Source organism: Callospermophilus lateralis, chromosome 8 (genome assembly GCF_048772815.1).
Source record: "Callospermophilus lateralis isolate mCalLat2 chromosome 8, mCalLat2.hap1, whole genome shotgun sequence".
NCBI lineage: Eukaryota > Metazoa > Chordata > Mammalia > Rodentia > Sciuridae > Callospermophilus > Callospermophilus lateralis.
In genome coordinates, this window is record NC_135312.1 from 67,847,482 (window position 1) to 67,864,666 (window position 17,185).

General features: G+C 33.2%; 1 protein-coding gene across 4 annotated transcripts in view; it reads left to right on the forward strand.

Annotated features, from left to right (window-relative positions):
* The window catches only part of Nudt9 (nudix hydrolase 9), a 29,919-nt gene extending 13,965 nt beyond the window's left edge, over positions 1–15,954 (forward strand). For 3 of the 4 annotated variants that reach the window (XM_076864528.2, XM_076864530.2, XM_076864531.2), the window contains exons 5-8: positions 6,846–6,957; positions 8,568–8,714; positions 10,054–10,138; positions 13,345–15,954. In XM_076864528.2, coding sequence (XP_076720643.1) covers positions 6,846–6,957; positions 8,568–8,714; positions 10,054–10,138; positions 13,345–13,523 — 523 coding nt within the window. In that variant the 3' untranslated portion in view covers positions 13,524–15,954. The remainder of the gene's footprint in view (positions 1–6,845; positions 6,958–8,567; positions 8,715–10,053; positions 10,139–13,344) is intronic. The other variant, XM_076864529.2, reaches the window with a different exon arrangement.
* Positions 15,955–17,185: the final 1,231 nt, after the last annotated feature.

Here is a 17,185-nt window from a genome sequence, read left to right on the forward strand (position 1 = left end):
ATATGTGTGTGTTTCCATGTGTGTAGGTATAGTATATCTATATGCATATATGTAAATCTGCATACTTATAGACATACAAATATTTATAGATGTATTTATAGATGTATTTATAAATATGTGTATATATGTTCACATACATGTATATGCACATATGCACACACGTAAATATAATCCATATTTTAATGGGACATTTAAAATTATCATGATATAAGTGTAAAGTTGCAGTTTTATGTTGTATGAGTAAATTAAGCATTTAAAGTTAAGTTCACTAGATATTTAATGGATTGTCTAGTTGTTTTTGGCATTGAGTAGGCACTTTAGAGGATGTGTGTAAGAATCCAAGGTCAATTATTTGATGCGGATTCTCAATGTAATAAAAAAATGCAGTAAACACAAGATATATGAAATTGCTACTGGTGTAACATAGTATACTCTTTTTTTAGTTATTCTTTTTAGGTACATGACAGTGCATTTTGACATGTTATACACGCATGGAACATAACTTCCCATTCTTGTAATCACAAGAATGTATGTGATGTGGACTAAAACTGATTCTGTATTCATATAAACATAGGAAGCTTAATTCTGTTTCATTCTACTGTCTTTCCTATTCTCATCCTATCTCCCCCCTACCCTTCATTTCTCTTTGTCTGATCCAATTAACTTCTATCCTTCACCCCCCGCCCCGTCCTTGTCCATTAGCAGTTAGCATCTGCATTCAGTCTTTGATTTTTCTGATTGGCTTATTTCACTTAGCTTCTTGTCCTTGATAGTCTCTAGTTCCATCCATTCACTGGCAAATGCCATAATGTCACTTTTCTTTATGACTTAGTACTATCCTATTGTATATATGCATACCACGTTTTCTTTATTCATTCATCTGTTAAAGGCTACCTGGGTTGGTTCCATGAATCTAAATAAAAGAAGGTAGGTAAATTTAATATTTAGGTGGACTTAGCCATTTCCACAGGAAACATCTTTTCCAGTGCGTCTGGAATATTCTGTTATATCTACCATTCTTCTTCTTTTTATTTTTATAATTTGTTTACTGACCATCGCGTTCCCTATCATAATGGTTACTTTCCTTCTTTAAATAATGCAAATATCCTTGATGTTTTTTTTTTAGTTTTGATATTTTGGATACCTTCCCTTTCTCAAGGAGACTGTTTTTCTCTGATCTGAGCTATGATAATGATTTGAAGCTCTAGGAAGTTTTTGACTCTAGGAAGGCAGTTTATTTGCCTTATTTTAAAGTTACTGAAAAGAGGCACTAATACCATCCTGTCCTGTTCTCTTACCCTTTCAATTCCCTGTCCCAACTGATCTTTACTCCTTACAACTTCCCTTTCTTCCATCTCTCTGTCCTTTTGTCCATCCATTCATCTACCTACCTACTAACTTATCTACCTACCATCCTACCTATTTTTCTATCTACAATTCTCTTAGAACTTTTATGGTTTAAGTGAGAAAGGAACAGTGAATGCATTCTTGTGAATGACCTGAAGTAAAAAAATACTACTGGCATTATTGGTTTCTTTCCAATGTTGTGAAGTTGGCTAAACATAGGAAGGTTTGAAGTGGAACTATAATGCTAGTAAGAGGACAAGAAGCAGAAAAGGGAAGCTGGAAACTTGTATATTAGCAACTCATGGTTTGGATCTTAAATTTATCCCACAGGCCCATGTATTAAAGGCTTGGTTCCAGCCTGTGGCACTGTTGGGGGGAGGGTGGTGGAACCTTTAAGAGGTGGGGCCTAGTGGAAGTAAGTGAAGTCATTGAGGGGCCTTGAAGAGGATGCTGGGATCCTGACACACATCCCTCCCCCACCCCCCACCCTCCCTTTGGTTTCTGACCATCATGAAGTGAGTAGTTACCTCTGCCATATCCTTCCCCTTCTTGTCACAGGACCAAATACACTGGAACCAACCTACCATGGACTGAAATCATGGACCACAGTAAATCTTTCATCCTTATAATTTGATTTTTTTCAGGTATCTAATCACAGTGTCAGAAATTAACACAGAAAATTAGTACTGAGAAGTGGAGTCATTGGTGTGATTATACCTGACAGTGTGGTTCAGGCCTTTGAAATTAGCGTATGGGAGAAATTTGGAAAAGTTTGGAGAAGCAGGCTAGATAAACCCTAGAATGCTGTAGACAGAGCCTAGTGGGTGATTCTAGTGAAAGCTCAGAAGACCAGAATGCTGTTAGGAATATAAAGAGAAAAGGCCAGGCTCATGAAGTGTAAATGAGGACTCTCTTGGAAATTGGACTAGAGTCCATTTGTATGTGTTACATTTTGTCAAAGAACTTGACTACCTTTTGTGCATGTCCTGAGACTTTGTGGGAGGCAAAGTTTATTTATTTATGTATTTATTTTTGGGGGGCAGCTATCGGGAATTGAACTCAGAACTAAGCTACATCCCCAGCCCTATTTGTACTTTATTTAGATAAAGGATCTCACTGAGTTGCTTAGCACCTTGATTTTGCTGAAGCTGGCTTTGAACTCGAGATCCTCCTGTCCCAGCCTCTGGGATTACAGGTGTGTGCCACCATGCTCAGCTTGAGACTGAGTTTAAAGGTGATGGATTAATTAATCTTACAGAGGAAATTTCAAGGCAGCACAGAATTCTGTCAGTAGCAAGATATTATTGATTGTTTTAGCCAGATTTGCAGTGAGATTTGGGAGCAAAAAGCAGAGTGGAAATATCTGAAAAACTTACAGTTCGGCGGAAAAGGGGAGAAGTTAAAGTTGCTTTTAAGGAGGGTACAATTGCTAAAAAGATTAGCACCATAAAAAAGAAACTTTATATTGGGATAATAGGAAAGATGCCTTGAGGGTATTTCAGGTATCAGTTGGAACCCACCCATCACAGATTCAAAGGTATAAAAAAGGTACACTTGTTTCCAAGACTCATATTTGAGCAGAGAACTCTGCTCACTCAGGTCCAACTACAGAACTATTTCCTTGGGATCATTTTCCCTGTGTTCAGGCATTCAGAGACTCTGCAGATTTGATTCTGTTGGGTCCTGGTATAGCTCCTACAGGCAGCAGACCTTGGTGTCATCTGTGTGATGCTGGTTTTGCAGGTATGCAGAATGCAGCAAGATTGCAAAGGAAATCTTGGAAGGTCAGGCATTGTATGGTAGTGTAGGCCTCCTTGCAACATAGCCCCTTACAGAATGATGTGTAACGTTGTGAGAATGAAGCCAAGGCTGCGATTGAGATCCCAGCCAGAAAAGTAGGCTTCATCCAACAAGATTGTAGGGATGGGGCTGCCCAGTCCTTTTGGAGGTCCCATCATGTTACTTTGTGCTCCTGATGACACATGGAGTTAACAATATATAATGTTTTCCCTGCTGTGTTTCCATCTTACTTTGGTCCTTTTCTTCCTTTCTATGCTCCTATTCCTTCCTTTTGGAATGGGAATATTTACCCTATTCATTCCCAGCCATTGTGTTTTGAAAGTTTGTAACTTTTTGATTTTTACAGAAGTTCACAGCTAAGAATTGCCTTGAGTCTCAGAGGAAACTTTGGACTTGGACTTTTCAGCAATACTGGGAATTCTTGGAGATGGACTGAATGTATTTTGTGTTGTGAAGTGGACATGAGCCTTTGGGGGCCAGAGGCATGTTATAGTTTGGGTCTTAAGTGTCCCACAAAGGCTCATATGTTAAAGGTTTGGTTGCCACTCTGTTGTACTTTTGGGAGGTAGTGGAACTTCTAGGATGTGTGGCCTAGAGGAGGAAGCTAGGTTATCAGGGGCATGCCTTTGAAGGGAATATTGAGACCCTGGCCCCCTCTCTCTCTGTTTGTTTCGTAGCCTGTATGAGGTGACAGACCCTCTCTGCCATGAGTTGTTGCCTTACCCAAAGTGATGGGTCTGTACTTTTAGGTTGATGTTTATTATCTTAATAATGCATGTATTAATTGATAAATTGCTCTAAATAGATGAGTGGCAGGAAAATGTAGGGATAAGAAGAAGGAAAGATGTTGAAGGAAGAATTAACAAGACTTAAATGGATTATTAAAAATAATGCTCTACTACAGCCATTCTTCTAGGTCCTACTTTGATTTCTCAGAGTAGGTATCAGTACATCCATTCTATAGATTTGGAAATGAAGTCTTAACTTGGGTAAGTGATTTATCTAAATCTTTCAGATCTGAAATTTGAATCAGGGATATGTGGCTTTAGATTTTGTACTTTTTCCTTTAGCCATAATGAGTAATCATAAGAATCACATGGGCATGAAGATTCCATCCCCCTTTCTTTCATGTATTTCAAGATTCAAAACAGCATTGTATAGTACAGTTTCACAAACTTTCCAGTTCAGAATCTTCAGGGCAAGTATGAAATTTTCAAATTCCCAATAAGTTCCTTCACATTCCTTAAAGTTAAAATGAGATAGGAAGTGTTGTGTATTACTGTGAATAAACTTAGTTCAAATAATTAATGGCAATATCATTTTCTTTTCATTTTTGGTTAAGCACAGGAAGGTGTATGCCATCAGAAGTGGTTAGAGAATGTCAGTAGGGCATATATTATCATATATTATCGTTACATATCACATGTTAATGATGTCAGTAAATAGTAATGAAGTTTGTTAATTAAAATGAAACTTTACTTCTTTTGTATCAAGAAATATTTTTACTTTGATGTTATATATCTAGTACTAATAAAGAACATAGCAAAGGGGCTGAGGCTATAGCTCAGTGGTAAAGTATTTGCCTTGCATGTGTGAGGCACTGGGTCAATCCCCATCACCACATAAAAATAAATAAAGATGCTGTGTGTTCATCTACAACTAAATAAATATATATATATATATATTTAAAAAGAACATAGCAAATAACTTCTGCTTAAAATCCTTAAAAAAGGGTCAAAATAAAATCTAAGAATACAAACATAGTAGGCAGACAGCTCTTCATTATTCTGGCCCTGTCTTCTTACCTGGCAGCATCTCTTTCTTTTGCTTTTCATTGATCCTTTCTGGCCATGGCTGTCAGACTGTCTGGATGTGAAGCAGGGGCTCTGTGTTAAGTCTGTTTTCCTATCTCCTTGTAATAGGTGCCAGTAAATATTTATGAGTGAACAGAGCTGTCATTTGTCTTATTACCTCTCATCTGATTAATACATTCATTCTGCTTTTTTAGTTAAATAGATAGCAATAATAAGAGCTCAGATTTTAGAACCAGATTGCCTGGGTTCAAATCTTGGTTTATACCCTTATTAACACTGTTGTCTTAGATAAGTTATCTGACTTTGCTCTGCCTCATTTCCATGTCTGTGAAATAAGATAATACAACTACTTTATGATGTTGTTTTGAAGCTTAAATAAATAAATATCTTAAAGCACTTAAATGTATATAAAAAGTGTTATATAAACAGATTTATATCTGTTTATCAGATATATAATAAGTGTTATATAAACAGATTTCAGTAAAATAAAAAAATCTGTTCTCTCTCCATTTCACTGTCTGCCTCCCTTCCCATTCTCATTATCTTTTACATGGATTGTGGTAACCTTTTAGCTTGTCTTCTTGCCCCTAGTCTTGATTCCCTCTCAACCAACCACTATTCTTGTCAAAATGAGGGAGCTTTCTAATTCTAAATTTTAATTGCTTTATCCTGCTTAAAATATTTTCTGGCTCTCTAATCAGAGGAATTTCATGACTGCTGTCATGTAAACACTTTGCCTGCTTCCTCAGCCTCATCCTCCATCTTTTCCTCAATAATACCCACAGTACTAGACCCCATACAGATGTTCAGTTTCTTGAACACATTATTTATTTTATTGCTTTGCTTCTTGCTTATGTTATTCTTCTGTCTGGTATCTTAAAAATAGATGTTGTCTTATAATAGTTATTCTTTCATTTCTGTTTACCCTATACAAATTATTACCATCTTGATAACTTATTCATGTATACACATGTAACTCTACTGATAGACTGTAAGTTATTTCTGGGGAGAATTTTAGGTTGGATATGATAGTCAGCTGTTATATAAAAAGCCACCTGGAAACTCATATCCAAGCTAGAATATTTTATTGAGTCTCATTCAGAGAAATGATCAGATCATAGATTTTCTTTTGAGTTAGTATTGGAAGTTTAAAATCTTTACCTTCGCCTAAGAGACCATCAGAACAGTGTGGTGGAGGTTAGGAAGGGGGAGGTACATTTGTCATCTCTGGGAAAGGTGATCATAGTTACAAAAAGTATGTTCTGAAATTAACATACCTTGATACTTTTTATAAGACCATGTAATTCAATTCAAAATATAAAATTAGATTAAAGAATGGAGTGAGTTTTTGTTTTTTTAATCAAAAGAGGGCATAAAGATTGAAAAAACACTGCTTTAGATACTGAGTAAAACTGTATCAGGTAATCTGCTTTTCTTATAACTCAGGGTGAACTTTTAAATGCAAATGTTGCCAGGTCTTTTTTCTTTTTTCAACCTATAATTTTTTTTTAAAAAAAACCTTTGTATTTAAAAAGAAATGTTTACAACCCTTTCTTTCAATTCTGTTTGTTCTTAAACTATTTTTTTTTTGGATAGTACTTTAAATAGTAAAAACTGAAAACTGTTAATATCCTGAATTTTCATTACAGTGAGAGCACAGTATCTTTTATGTGTAGTAGACTTTTGTCCTTGCTTGTAACAATGCTTAATGTAGAATATTTCAAATGAAAAAAAGAATAGTTTTTCTTGTATAAAACTTATTTGAGGTAAATTTAAATATATTGTGTTAGAAAGAAAAATATATCTTTATAATTTTGTCTTGGCTTGAGATAGAACCTTGGTCTTTGTTCTAAATGAGCTACGATCTTTCATTACTATTCACAGGTGGAAAAGGGATAGCAGTGGAAATAAAATCACCCACCCTGTTTCTGGGAAACACATCTTACAGTTTGTTGCAATAAAAAGGAAAGACTGTGGAGAATGGGCAATTCCAGGGGTAAGCATTGCAATTAAATCAAATTAATGTTTTAAGTCCTTTTTAGTTACTTTATTTCCTACAGGGTTTTTGTGTGTGGATCTTTACTACTCCATTTCTCCTGAGTTTCTGCCTATTTCCATCATCTTTCATCACTGCAATGAAGTGGCATTTTTAATAACAAGTGTAGAATCTGAGTTTAATTTTAACATTTTTGTAAAAACACGTGGACTTTAGAGGTAGATCTCAGGTTGTGTTCTGGCCTTTTTACTTGCAACTGGATGACATGCAGTTTAGGCCTCATCTTTAAAATAAAAGTAATCATATCTACCTTACAAAATAGAATAGGCACTAACTAATGTGGGGTCCCATCTTAACCACTATTTCAAATCGAAGGTAATATTTTTAGCATTATTTATTAAATTCTGATACTTTATACATAGTAAAAAAAGATAGCATTTTTTACTTATTATTCCTTTTAGTTTAAAAATTTCCATAATATTAGGAAAAATATACTTTTGTCAACCAAGTATACCTTAGTTTGAATTTATGCCAGTATGATATTTGAAGTGACTTTTAATATATGTATCATATGTGTGTAGAAGGTTTTCTATTTTGTTCTGTATTGTGAAATGGAGATGATTTAATATAATAAATATTCTATAAATGTACTGTTATCCGAAATAATTTTTTTGTAGGATAAGAGTAGAATGGAATTAAAGATCTAAGCTGATTCTAATAAAAGCTTAGACTAATTATTATGAACCAAATCATTAGACTTCACTCGTGCTCAGTGCAACAATGTCATAATGTTTTCATCATAGGAACTTATATTTTAATTGTCATTTGACATTCTGATGAGGTAACTATGGTTACTGATAAAATTTTGAGTTATTCATCTACTCAATATAATTTGAGTATTTTCTCTTTGTTGACTAGTATCTTAGACACTGAAGGTACAACACAGCAACATAAACAAACATCCTTGTTTTATAGTGCTCACATTCCAGAGAGGGAGATAATAGAAGTTAAATATATTTTACCTTAGGAAATGCTAAGTATTAAGAAAGAAATTAAAGCAAAGTAGGAGACTAAGAAGTGTATGAGAATTCACAATTTTAGATAGTGATGTTTGTAATCTGAAGGAAGCGAATGAATGAACCATGTAGGCATCTATGAAAAAACATCTTGGACAAAGATTATAGCAGGTGTAAAGGCCTTCAGGTGGGAGTAGGTCTGGTGTGTCCTGTGAATACCAAGGAGATGAGATCAGTCGGCTGGAATGGAATGGACAATTGGGATGACTCTATTTGCTGTATTCTTTCTTGCCTCTGGCCTTCTCTCCTTTAAGTTTGGAAAAGTGTCAGGATATGAATTTGATTGGCTTACCATAGGCTAACTTTGGATAATCACTGTGGCCAAATAGATAAGGTACATTTATTGGCTACTTCTACTAGAAACAAATGGTTTAGAGAAGAGCATATTACAGAGGAATGAGGACCATTATTATAGGCTGATTGAATAATGGTCTGTTGTACCTCAGTAAATATTTCATTAATAAATCAAAGCTTATTACTTCTTCTTCTTCTTCTTCTTTTTTTTTTTTTTTTTTTAAATAATATGATTCTTAGGGGATGGTAGATCCAGGAGAGAAGATTAGTGCTACACTGAAAAGAGAATTTGGTGAGGAAGCTCTTAATTCCTTACAAAAATCCAGTGCTGAAAAGAGAGAAATAGAGGAACAGTTGCATAAACTCTTCAGCCAGGAACATCTAGTGGTAAGAACTGATGGTTTCCAGAAGGGATTTAGTCCTGTGAATTAATAAAAAATGACTTAAAATATATCTGCAACCTAAAAGAACCTTCTCTAAAGAAAATAAAACTCCTTGTGTATTTGAAAAATATATTCATAAAAAATTTAGGCTGTAGATCTTCACTTTAAAATACATTTCTATTTAAACTTTTATAGCTTTAGGTAAATTTAATAATAATTTCTTTTAGTTTTTTTCTGTAGACCAAATGTGACAGATAAGCTCTTTTTTTATCTGCTGAGTATACATCCAACAGCCCTCTTTCCTCTTTTTTGTTTGTTTGCATGAATCCTTTCTCTGAAAGGACATTCACATTTTAAATTTTATAAGAGTTTTTCAGGTATATAACTACTTAAATCTCAGGTCTAATTTAAAAAATTAAAAATTTAAAAAATTTAAAAATTAAAAAAAACACCTTAAAAGGTATATGTGCACTAATAATAAGGAAAGGAATAAATTTTCTTTTCTTTTCATTTACTTTTATTTGGATTACTTTGTTTTCTTTCCGGAATTAGAACTTCTTAATCTTTTGTCTATGTTATCCAGTTTTATGTATTTATTTTTTTGTATCACATTTGTGTTAGATGACTAGAACCAAATCTTTTCATGTATTAACAGCTTAAATATGTTAGTTTTATTTATAGATCTCCTTTGTTTAAGTAGAAAATCTACCTTTCTATTTATGAACTTATAATCACAGAAATTATTAAAATAGAAAAATGCCTAAATTGTGGAGCTTTTTAAAAAAAAATCTTATGGGCCAAAAGGATTCTTTTCTTTCTTCTTCTTCTTCTTCTTCTTTTTTTTTTTTTTTTTTGTGGTGCTGAGGATTGAACCCAGTGCCTTGTGCATGTGAGGCAAGCACTCTAGCACTTGAACTGTATCCCCAGCCCCCAAAAGGACTATTTTCAGTTTTTCCCCCTGATGTTAGTGATTAAACCCAGGCTCTCCCACATGCTAAAAGCACTTGCACTACCATTTAGCTATGTCCCCAATCCCTTTCACATTTTGAAATTAGAAATCTAAGATATGGAGGAGTTTTTGAATCTTAAAGCTGCCTCTAAAGAAAATATTGTCTCCTGAGAAATTTAAAAGAAGTGTTTGAAAGCTACAGTAAAGATTCTATGATATTTACATTTCTTCTTTTTAAAAAATTTTGGTAAAATACATGCAACAAAATTTAACCATTGTTGTACAACAGGATGTTTACATTTCTGAATCTAGTGAATCTTCTGAACATTTTTTTGTTCTACCAATTCCCGTTTCACCCTAGACTTTTTTTTTATCTGCCTCCTTTTAAAAATAGATATATAAGGGATATGTTGATGATCCTCGAAACACTGACAATGCATGGATGGAGACAGAAGCTGTGAACTACCATGATGAAACAGGTAATTTTATACTCATGTTTATTGGATTGATTGGAATTGAGGATCAATGTAAGTCAAGCAGCCTACTGGGGCAGTTATAGCTGGACTATCTTAGCATTTTAGGTCAATTAACTTTTTTTTTTTTTTAATTTTTTAGTTGTAGATGGACACAATACTTTTATTGTATTTTTTTAAATATTTATTTTTTAGTTATCAGCGGACACAACATCTTTTATGTGGTGCCGAGGATCGAACCCGGGCCGCACGCATGCCAGATGAGTGCGCTACCGCTTGAGTCACATCCCCAGCCCTTATTTGTTTATTTTTATGTGGTGCTGGGGATCGAACCCAGTGCCTCATGCATGCTAGGCAAGTGCTCTACAACTGAGTCACAACCCTGGCCCCAGGACAATGAACTATTGATTTTAGGACTATATTTATATGAAAGCAAGATTATTGGCATTAAAAGACTCATAGAACAAAACTTCAAAAGTGTTATCACCAGTAACTATTGGTAGCATATGAAATTAAGGTTGAATTTATGGACTAAAACGATGTATTTTTAAAGGTTGTCCTATTATTTGTATAATATGTATCCATTTGTGTATAAGATAAAAATAAAAGCAACTAGGAATTTGGGTGGGAGAGTAGGGCAATAATAAAGGAGTTGGGATTTATATTTATCTTAGTGTTTGAAATATTTTAATAATAAGCATGCATTTTTAAAGCCCAAAACAATATCAGAAAGGTTACAAATATTGAAAAAATTTAAAATGAATGCTTTTTTCTAGTCTGTGGATTTTAGAATTTATTTGGGAGAATCAAATGTGTTATAAAAAGAGATGAAATTTGCTATCTTAAAAATTAATTATTATTTTTAATTTACATATTGAATATCTTTTCTTGAAACACATTTGATTGCCAAACTGGATGATTTCCTAAGTATTTGATATTTATCTGAAGCATAATGGAGTGAGGACACTGTGTCAGAGAACTGATTGTTCTACTAATGGCTCTTCTCTGAGCTGTGTAGTAATGTGCAAATCAGTTTTCCCCTTGGACTCAGTTTATTCATTTATAAAACAGACTAGAATTAGAAGATCTGTGACTTCTCTGTGCTTTTGCTTGTTGAACTTGGGGGAAACTTCTGGCACTATTTCTATTCTTCTACTTTAAGATAGTAAAAAGAATTCATCCTTCTGGTATTAAGAACTGAGAAGAAATATACAAATAGAACTTAGAGGCAGGTTTATACAATGGAAATACGGACAAATTTGTTATTTTGTTTTGGTGGGAGTGGTTAAAAATAATAACTAATCCTCCAAAAAGATTGATTACATAGTTTATATGTTGTTCATTGTTTTCACTTCACTTCCTTTTCTCCATTTAAAAAAAAAAAAGAATTCTTCCAAAATAGATATCTGAGTGTCTTATTGCTTACTTTGTCTCTTCAGACTGCGTTTTTGACTTTTTAGCATACCTGCAGTGTATTTTAAAAGCTGGACACAATTTATCTGGTAAAACAAATTAAGGCAAATAGGACTTTAGTGTGAAGTTTTGTTTTTATCTGGCCAGGATAGCTGTATTTATTGCTAAAGATATAATAAGAGTCAGAGACTAAAATTTCCTCTAGTGTCCTTGTTTTTTGTTTTTTTTTTTTAAATTTTTTTAACTTACTCTGTTGTTTTAGGGTTGCCTTAGAGACTTCTTAATAAGGTCTGAGATATGCTCTTCAGTTGTATTCTCCTGTTATAGTAAGTTTTGGGGTAGAATCCAGTGTTTGGGTCTCAGCCTTTTAGTGAGCCCTTGACCTGTGACCTTTACAAGTGCTTCTAGGCTTCTCTTCCTCCTTCTCCCATCCTTAGGTCAGACAAGGAGACAGAGAGCTCTGGAATTGGGTATTTCCCTTCTCTAAGGTTGATTAAGCCTTGGTAAAATAATTTTCTATAAGGGCGATATGGTGGGGATATTTTAAAATGGTTACTTTCATTTCCCCTTTCTGGAAACTAGAGGGGATTTTCCTCTAAAGAGGGGGAAGGACTCTGCCCTCTGTTGGATATAAGAAGAATTGTTAATTTTCAGTTCAGCTTTTTTTCTTGTTAAGGTAGGAATTATGACTCCTGAAGTCTAAATGTCAGATCATCTCCCTTTAAATTTTTAAAAATTTGTTTTGTATAATTTATTAAGTGACCACAGGGGTGAGTAAAAGAACCTTTCAGACATTATTAATTCTAATAAGAAACTTGATGTAGAGAGTTGTTATTTAGATAATTTGATACTTTAACTTTTGGATTCAGGTTTACTTTTTAGTTCTCTTTCTCTATGGATGGTTGGATGTTGCAGTTATAATGAAGATGCACATAGAGCTATCATTTCAGCATTGGTATTTAGGAATCTGTGCTAAAATATAATAATAGTTCTTTCTTTTAAACACTAGCTTTATTATTTTATTACAAGTACTTATTATATAGGTAAAGTTAATTGAAAGTTATTTAAAAAATAAATGACATAAAGAGGAAGTGCTTTAACAGGCTGTTTTTTTTTTTTTTAGATAAATTCTTCATAGAGGAATTGCTGGATTGTTATTGTACATTCAGTGCCTAGTTTAATGTTTGGTACACAGACACTCTGATATTTATTGGTTGAATGCTTATAAAGAAGCATTTGCTTTCTAAAAATACCTGATAAACATTACCAAATTGTTCTATAGAAATATGCCATTTATATTCCTAAAAATGACCGAGAATGTTTATTTTAATTTTTTAATAATTAGAGATATTTTAATAAATATATTTATGCTTGTATAAATATAAATATTTTCTGTTGTAGTTTTTTGTCATGCTTAGAAAAGTCTACTTAAGCCTGTATTTATTTATTTATTTATTTATTTATTTATTTATTTATTTTTGTGTGTGTCTAATCCCTCAGGAATTTTTTTTTTGATGTAAGGTTTTGTACTCATTTGATATGTTCTCTTTGATAAGTATACTATTCTTACTTTTTTAAAGAGAAAAATCTTTCTTTTTGGTGCTCAGCCTGAAATTTAGTAACTTAATTAAAATATAGGCAACTTGGAATATTTTAATTTTTAAATTTCTTGGCCAACTGATACAGTAATGATTTATGATTATTTTTACTAAGAATACTTGGAGATGTAGTTATGCTGGGAAAAAGAAATAAATAAATGAATTCCTTTTTTTTGGTGATGGTTTTTCTTTGGTAACCAGGTGAGATAATGGACAATCTTGCCCTAGAAGCTGGAGATGATGCTGGAAAAGTGAAATGGGTGGACATCAGTGATAAACTCAAGCTTTATGCCAGCCACTCCCAATTCATCAAACTTGTGACAGAGAAACGAGACGCACACTGGAGTGAGGACTCTGAAGCTGACTGCAATGGGTCATAGCTTGTGGTCTCCGTGTAAGCCAGAGGCCAGCAAAGGAACATGCACTGAAAAGAAGGCAGTGACAGAACTCATACTGTAAAAAGGCAGCATAGCTCACTAGGAAGTAATTTTATTCACTTTCAAAATGTTTGTATTTAGAAGGTTTTTGCATCAGAATAATATGAGTAAATATTATAAAATAGAATTTCCACCTTTATGATCAAAAAGATTAGAAATAGTTATATTTTGTATGCATTCTGTAAGCATGGCTTAAACCAAGTTTAATAACTGATGCTCTTGAAGAGTTGTAGTTAGAACAAAGATAAATTTCCCATCAGCTATAACTTCTGCTTTTTCCATCTAGTTCTTGTTCGTTAGTTCTTTTCCTCCCTCTAAACTGAGGTTTGAAGGTTGTTTGTGCCACATCCAACTTCTTTTGGAGGAGTACTGCCATTGGTTGTATAGTTTAATGTCTAATCTGATTTTTATTTAAATTATTTTGCTTCACATTTTGCTTCATATGACTTTGTTGAGGCTGACTTCAAAAGTGGAAACTGTATTTTTGTCTTTGAGTCATCCATTTTATAAGGAAATTTCAGTTATTTTGTCAATAAAGATCAAGACTGATGAATAAGAGCTCATATTCTCATTTTTCAGAAATTCTGAATTTTAAAAATATGCCTAGGGGATTAGAAATTTATGGAGATTTCACTCTACTATAACTATTGTATGTCACAAATGAATTAGAGATGAATGTAAAAAGGCAGGGACAGAGAGAGGTTGTTGTAAGTTAGAGTACTTTTTATGAGGAAGGGAATGTTAAGGATTGAACTTAATTTTTGAGAGAAATGTGGTCAGTGTAAATCATAGAGGAAGGATAGGGTTGGTATATTAGGGTCTTTTGGAAGCAGGGAAGAGGAAAGAAAAAGAGCACTGCTTGTCCCAGTGGACATATCTGTCACACTCAGGCTAAGGATTTCTATTGGAAAGTCCTGTGATATTGACTCCTGACAACTTGCAGTATGGACTGTCAGAATTCCTTCTTCCTTCCAGTTAGATTATAGATGGGACACCTAAAGAAAAGGAAGAAAGAGACATGGTACTTTTCTACAGATATTTGAAAAGGGTAACCAGGCTTACTCTCATAGCTAGAGAGCAAGATTAGGGCTAAGATAAAACAAAATGGTGGAATTTTTTTTTTTTTTTTTTGTCTTGATTGTTGTTGATTTGATGTCATGACTTTTTTTGGTGATAAACCCGAACTGATCTGGAAAGAGACATTTCTTTTCTTGGTGTAACTGTAAGTTTTGCAAAGAAATGTTGTAGTAATTTCAGGATACCTTGGTCTCTTCTGGAAGAGTTATATTATGAGGCTTATTATGATATTATTCTTTTAAAATCCATGAAATCCTGGTCCGTAGGATCCTGTGCATTGATCACCCTCATTTGAATGACTTTCTCCCAGCATGAAAGAGCTGGCTTCTACTTTTACTGTTTGACAGGAAGAAATTGCTTCTTCTTGGCAATAAATAGAATTCTTTGAAATTGAAATGACTAATGAAAGCTCTCAAGAAAGTTTGAAAAATTTTGTGAAAATAACATTTACTTATTTTTTAATAATTTTGGTATATTTGAACTGAAATAATAAAGATATTAGTTTGTGTTGAAGTTTTATTTGAAGTATGACTGAAGCAGATAGGTCTATAGATAACATTCGTTGTGATATTTTAGAGTTTTCATTAGAACATTGACAGAGTATGAAAAATGATTAAACCACTACCAACTATAGATAAGATAAATGCAGATAGTCTTCTGATAACTGTAAATATCCAGCACCATCTATAATTAAGAAAAAACAGATTAAAATGTTAGTTTAAGACCTTCCTGGAGGAACATCTGCATCTCTATTGCTAGATAATGTCCCCTTCATATTTATTTTCCTAATGTCTTAGAGATAAATAATATTTTTTTCTTTTAGAGACTGAATAAAGTAAGTAGCAATAATAGATCCCATTTACCGAATATCTATATCATTATTACTTAACCCTCACATTCCATTTTACAGATGAAGAAATTGAGACTTTGAAAGATTGCCTAAGGTTTTATTCAGTAAGGGATAGAGCTTGAATTCTGGTCTACCTAGTTCCAGTATCTGTTCTCGTTTCTATTACATATTAACCCTACTCAGGTTATGAGTCTTGTGATTTGTTACTTTAAGGATGCAGATAGGAAAAGTATGTTACATAAATGATACTCATGTTAGCCAAAATAATGCATAGTTTATGACTTGAAATTTAAGGGCCACACCTGATTAAGCCAGCATTGTTGAAATTGTTTGTATAATTTTGGACCAAAGACAATTTATTTGGTGGTATCTTAATCTAAGATATCAGTACTTGTCTTGCCAGCAGACATTCTTGAGCTTTTGAAAGAATTTCCAACTCAAATAGAAGTGTATGCTAAGTTTACTTAAGGTTGTAATTATCTTAAAAGCTAGACACTGGGTAGCTATGGAGAGAATTTGAAAATTCTAGCAGTTTTAGAGGCTACTCTTGTTTAGAAGTGTAAATTATGCTTAGGACTTCTGGTGGCTATTGTTTTCTCAAATATTTCAGGAGTTTTAATAAATAAACTAATTTAAAAATATATCCTTTGAAGAAATCCTTTGTCATTAGGTTGGTCTTATTTATGGTTGATTTCATCATACTATGAATTTACCAACATGGACACAATCTCAAGGTGATAAAACACAAAAATATTTAGAAATATATAACAGTGGTCTGCAAATAGAAAAATATTTGGAGATTTTACTAACCATGTATAACTTCTGGCATAATGGTGACAGGATTATTTCTGTTGAAATAGAAAATACAGATTATAGTTATATGAAAATATTGTCACCACCTGTCTCCCATTTTATGGTTATTTTATTGCTCATGTGTTAATATTGAAGTGACTCTGTGGGTTGGGAGTGGAAAATAACGTGATTCTACTGTACTTTAATGCTGATAAATTGAACTCTGAACTGTCTTGTCTACAACATGGAACTTTATTTTTCCCGTTTGGCCTCTGATGACCTTAGAGAAGTATTTGAAGTGGTAAAAACATACTAAATTAATACTTAAGGGCATTGAAACTGATTAGGAAGGGAAACTGTTGGGTGAAAATCCAATTTCTTTCTCAATATTGAAGTTGAAAATATTTTGATTCATCAGCTTCTTCAAGGTAGATTAAAAAATACGTATGTATATAATTTTATTTATATTCAATTATTTTGAAAAGGAATATATATTTTTTTGTTCCTACTTTTTTTTTTTTTTTAAACTGTATATTTTAAATGGAAGCAAACTTGCTTGAGAGAGAGTCAAAGCAGATGTCCTAAAGTTTGTAGCCTTTTCATCCAGCAAGCTGGATGGCTCTTGCATTAAGGAGATGTGACATGCAGAAATTTTGATCTAAAAGTCTTGGAGGACACTGAGTTTATAACTAATGAATTCTAATTGGGTAGATGAAGTGGGTTGATTCTGCCATGTGTTTTTATAGTTCAGAGGCATTATTCTTACCTTTCTTGACATTGCCACTTATTTTATAAGTAGAAATAAAATCTTACCCCAAGGAAGCCCTAAAAATAAGAAAAAAAAAATTAAGCTATTATCTTTAGTCCATTCATTAAATTTGTAGTT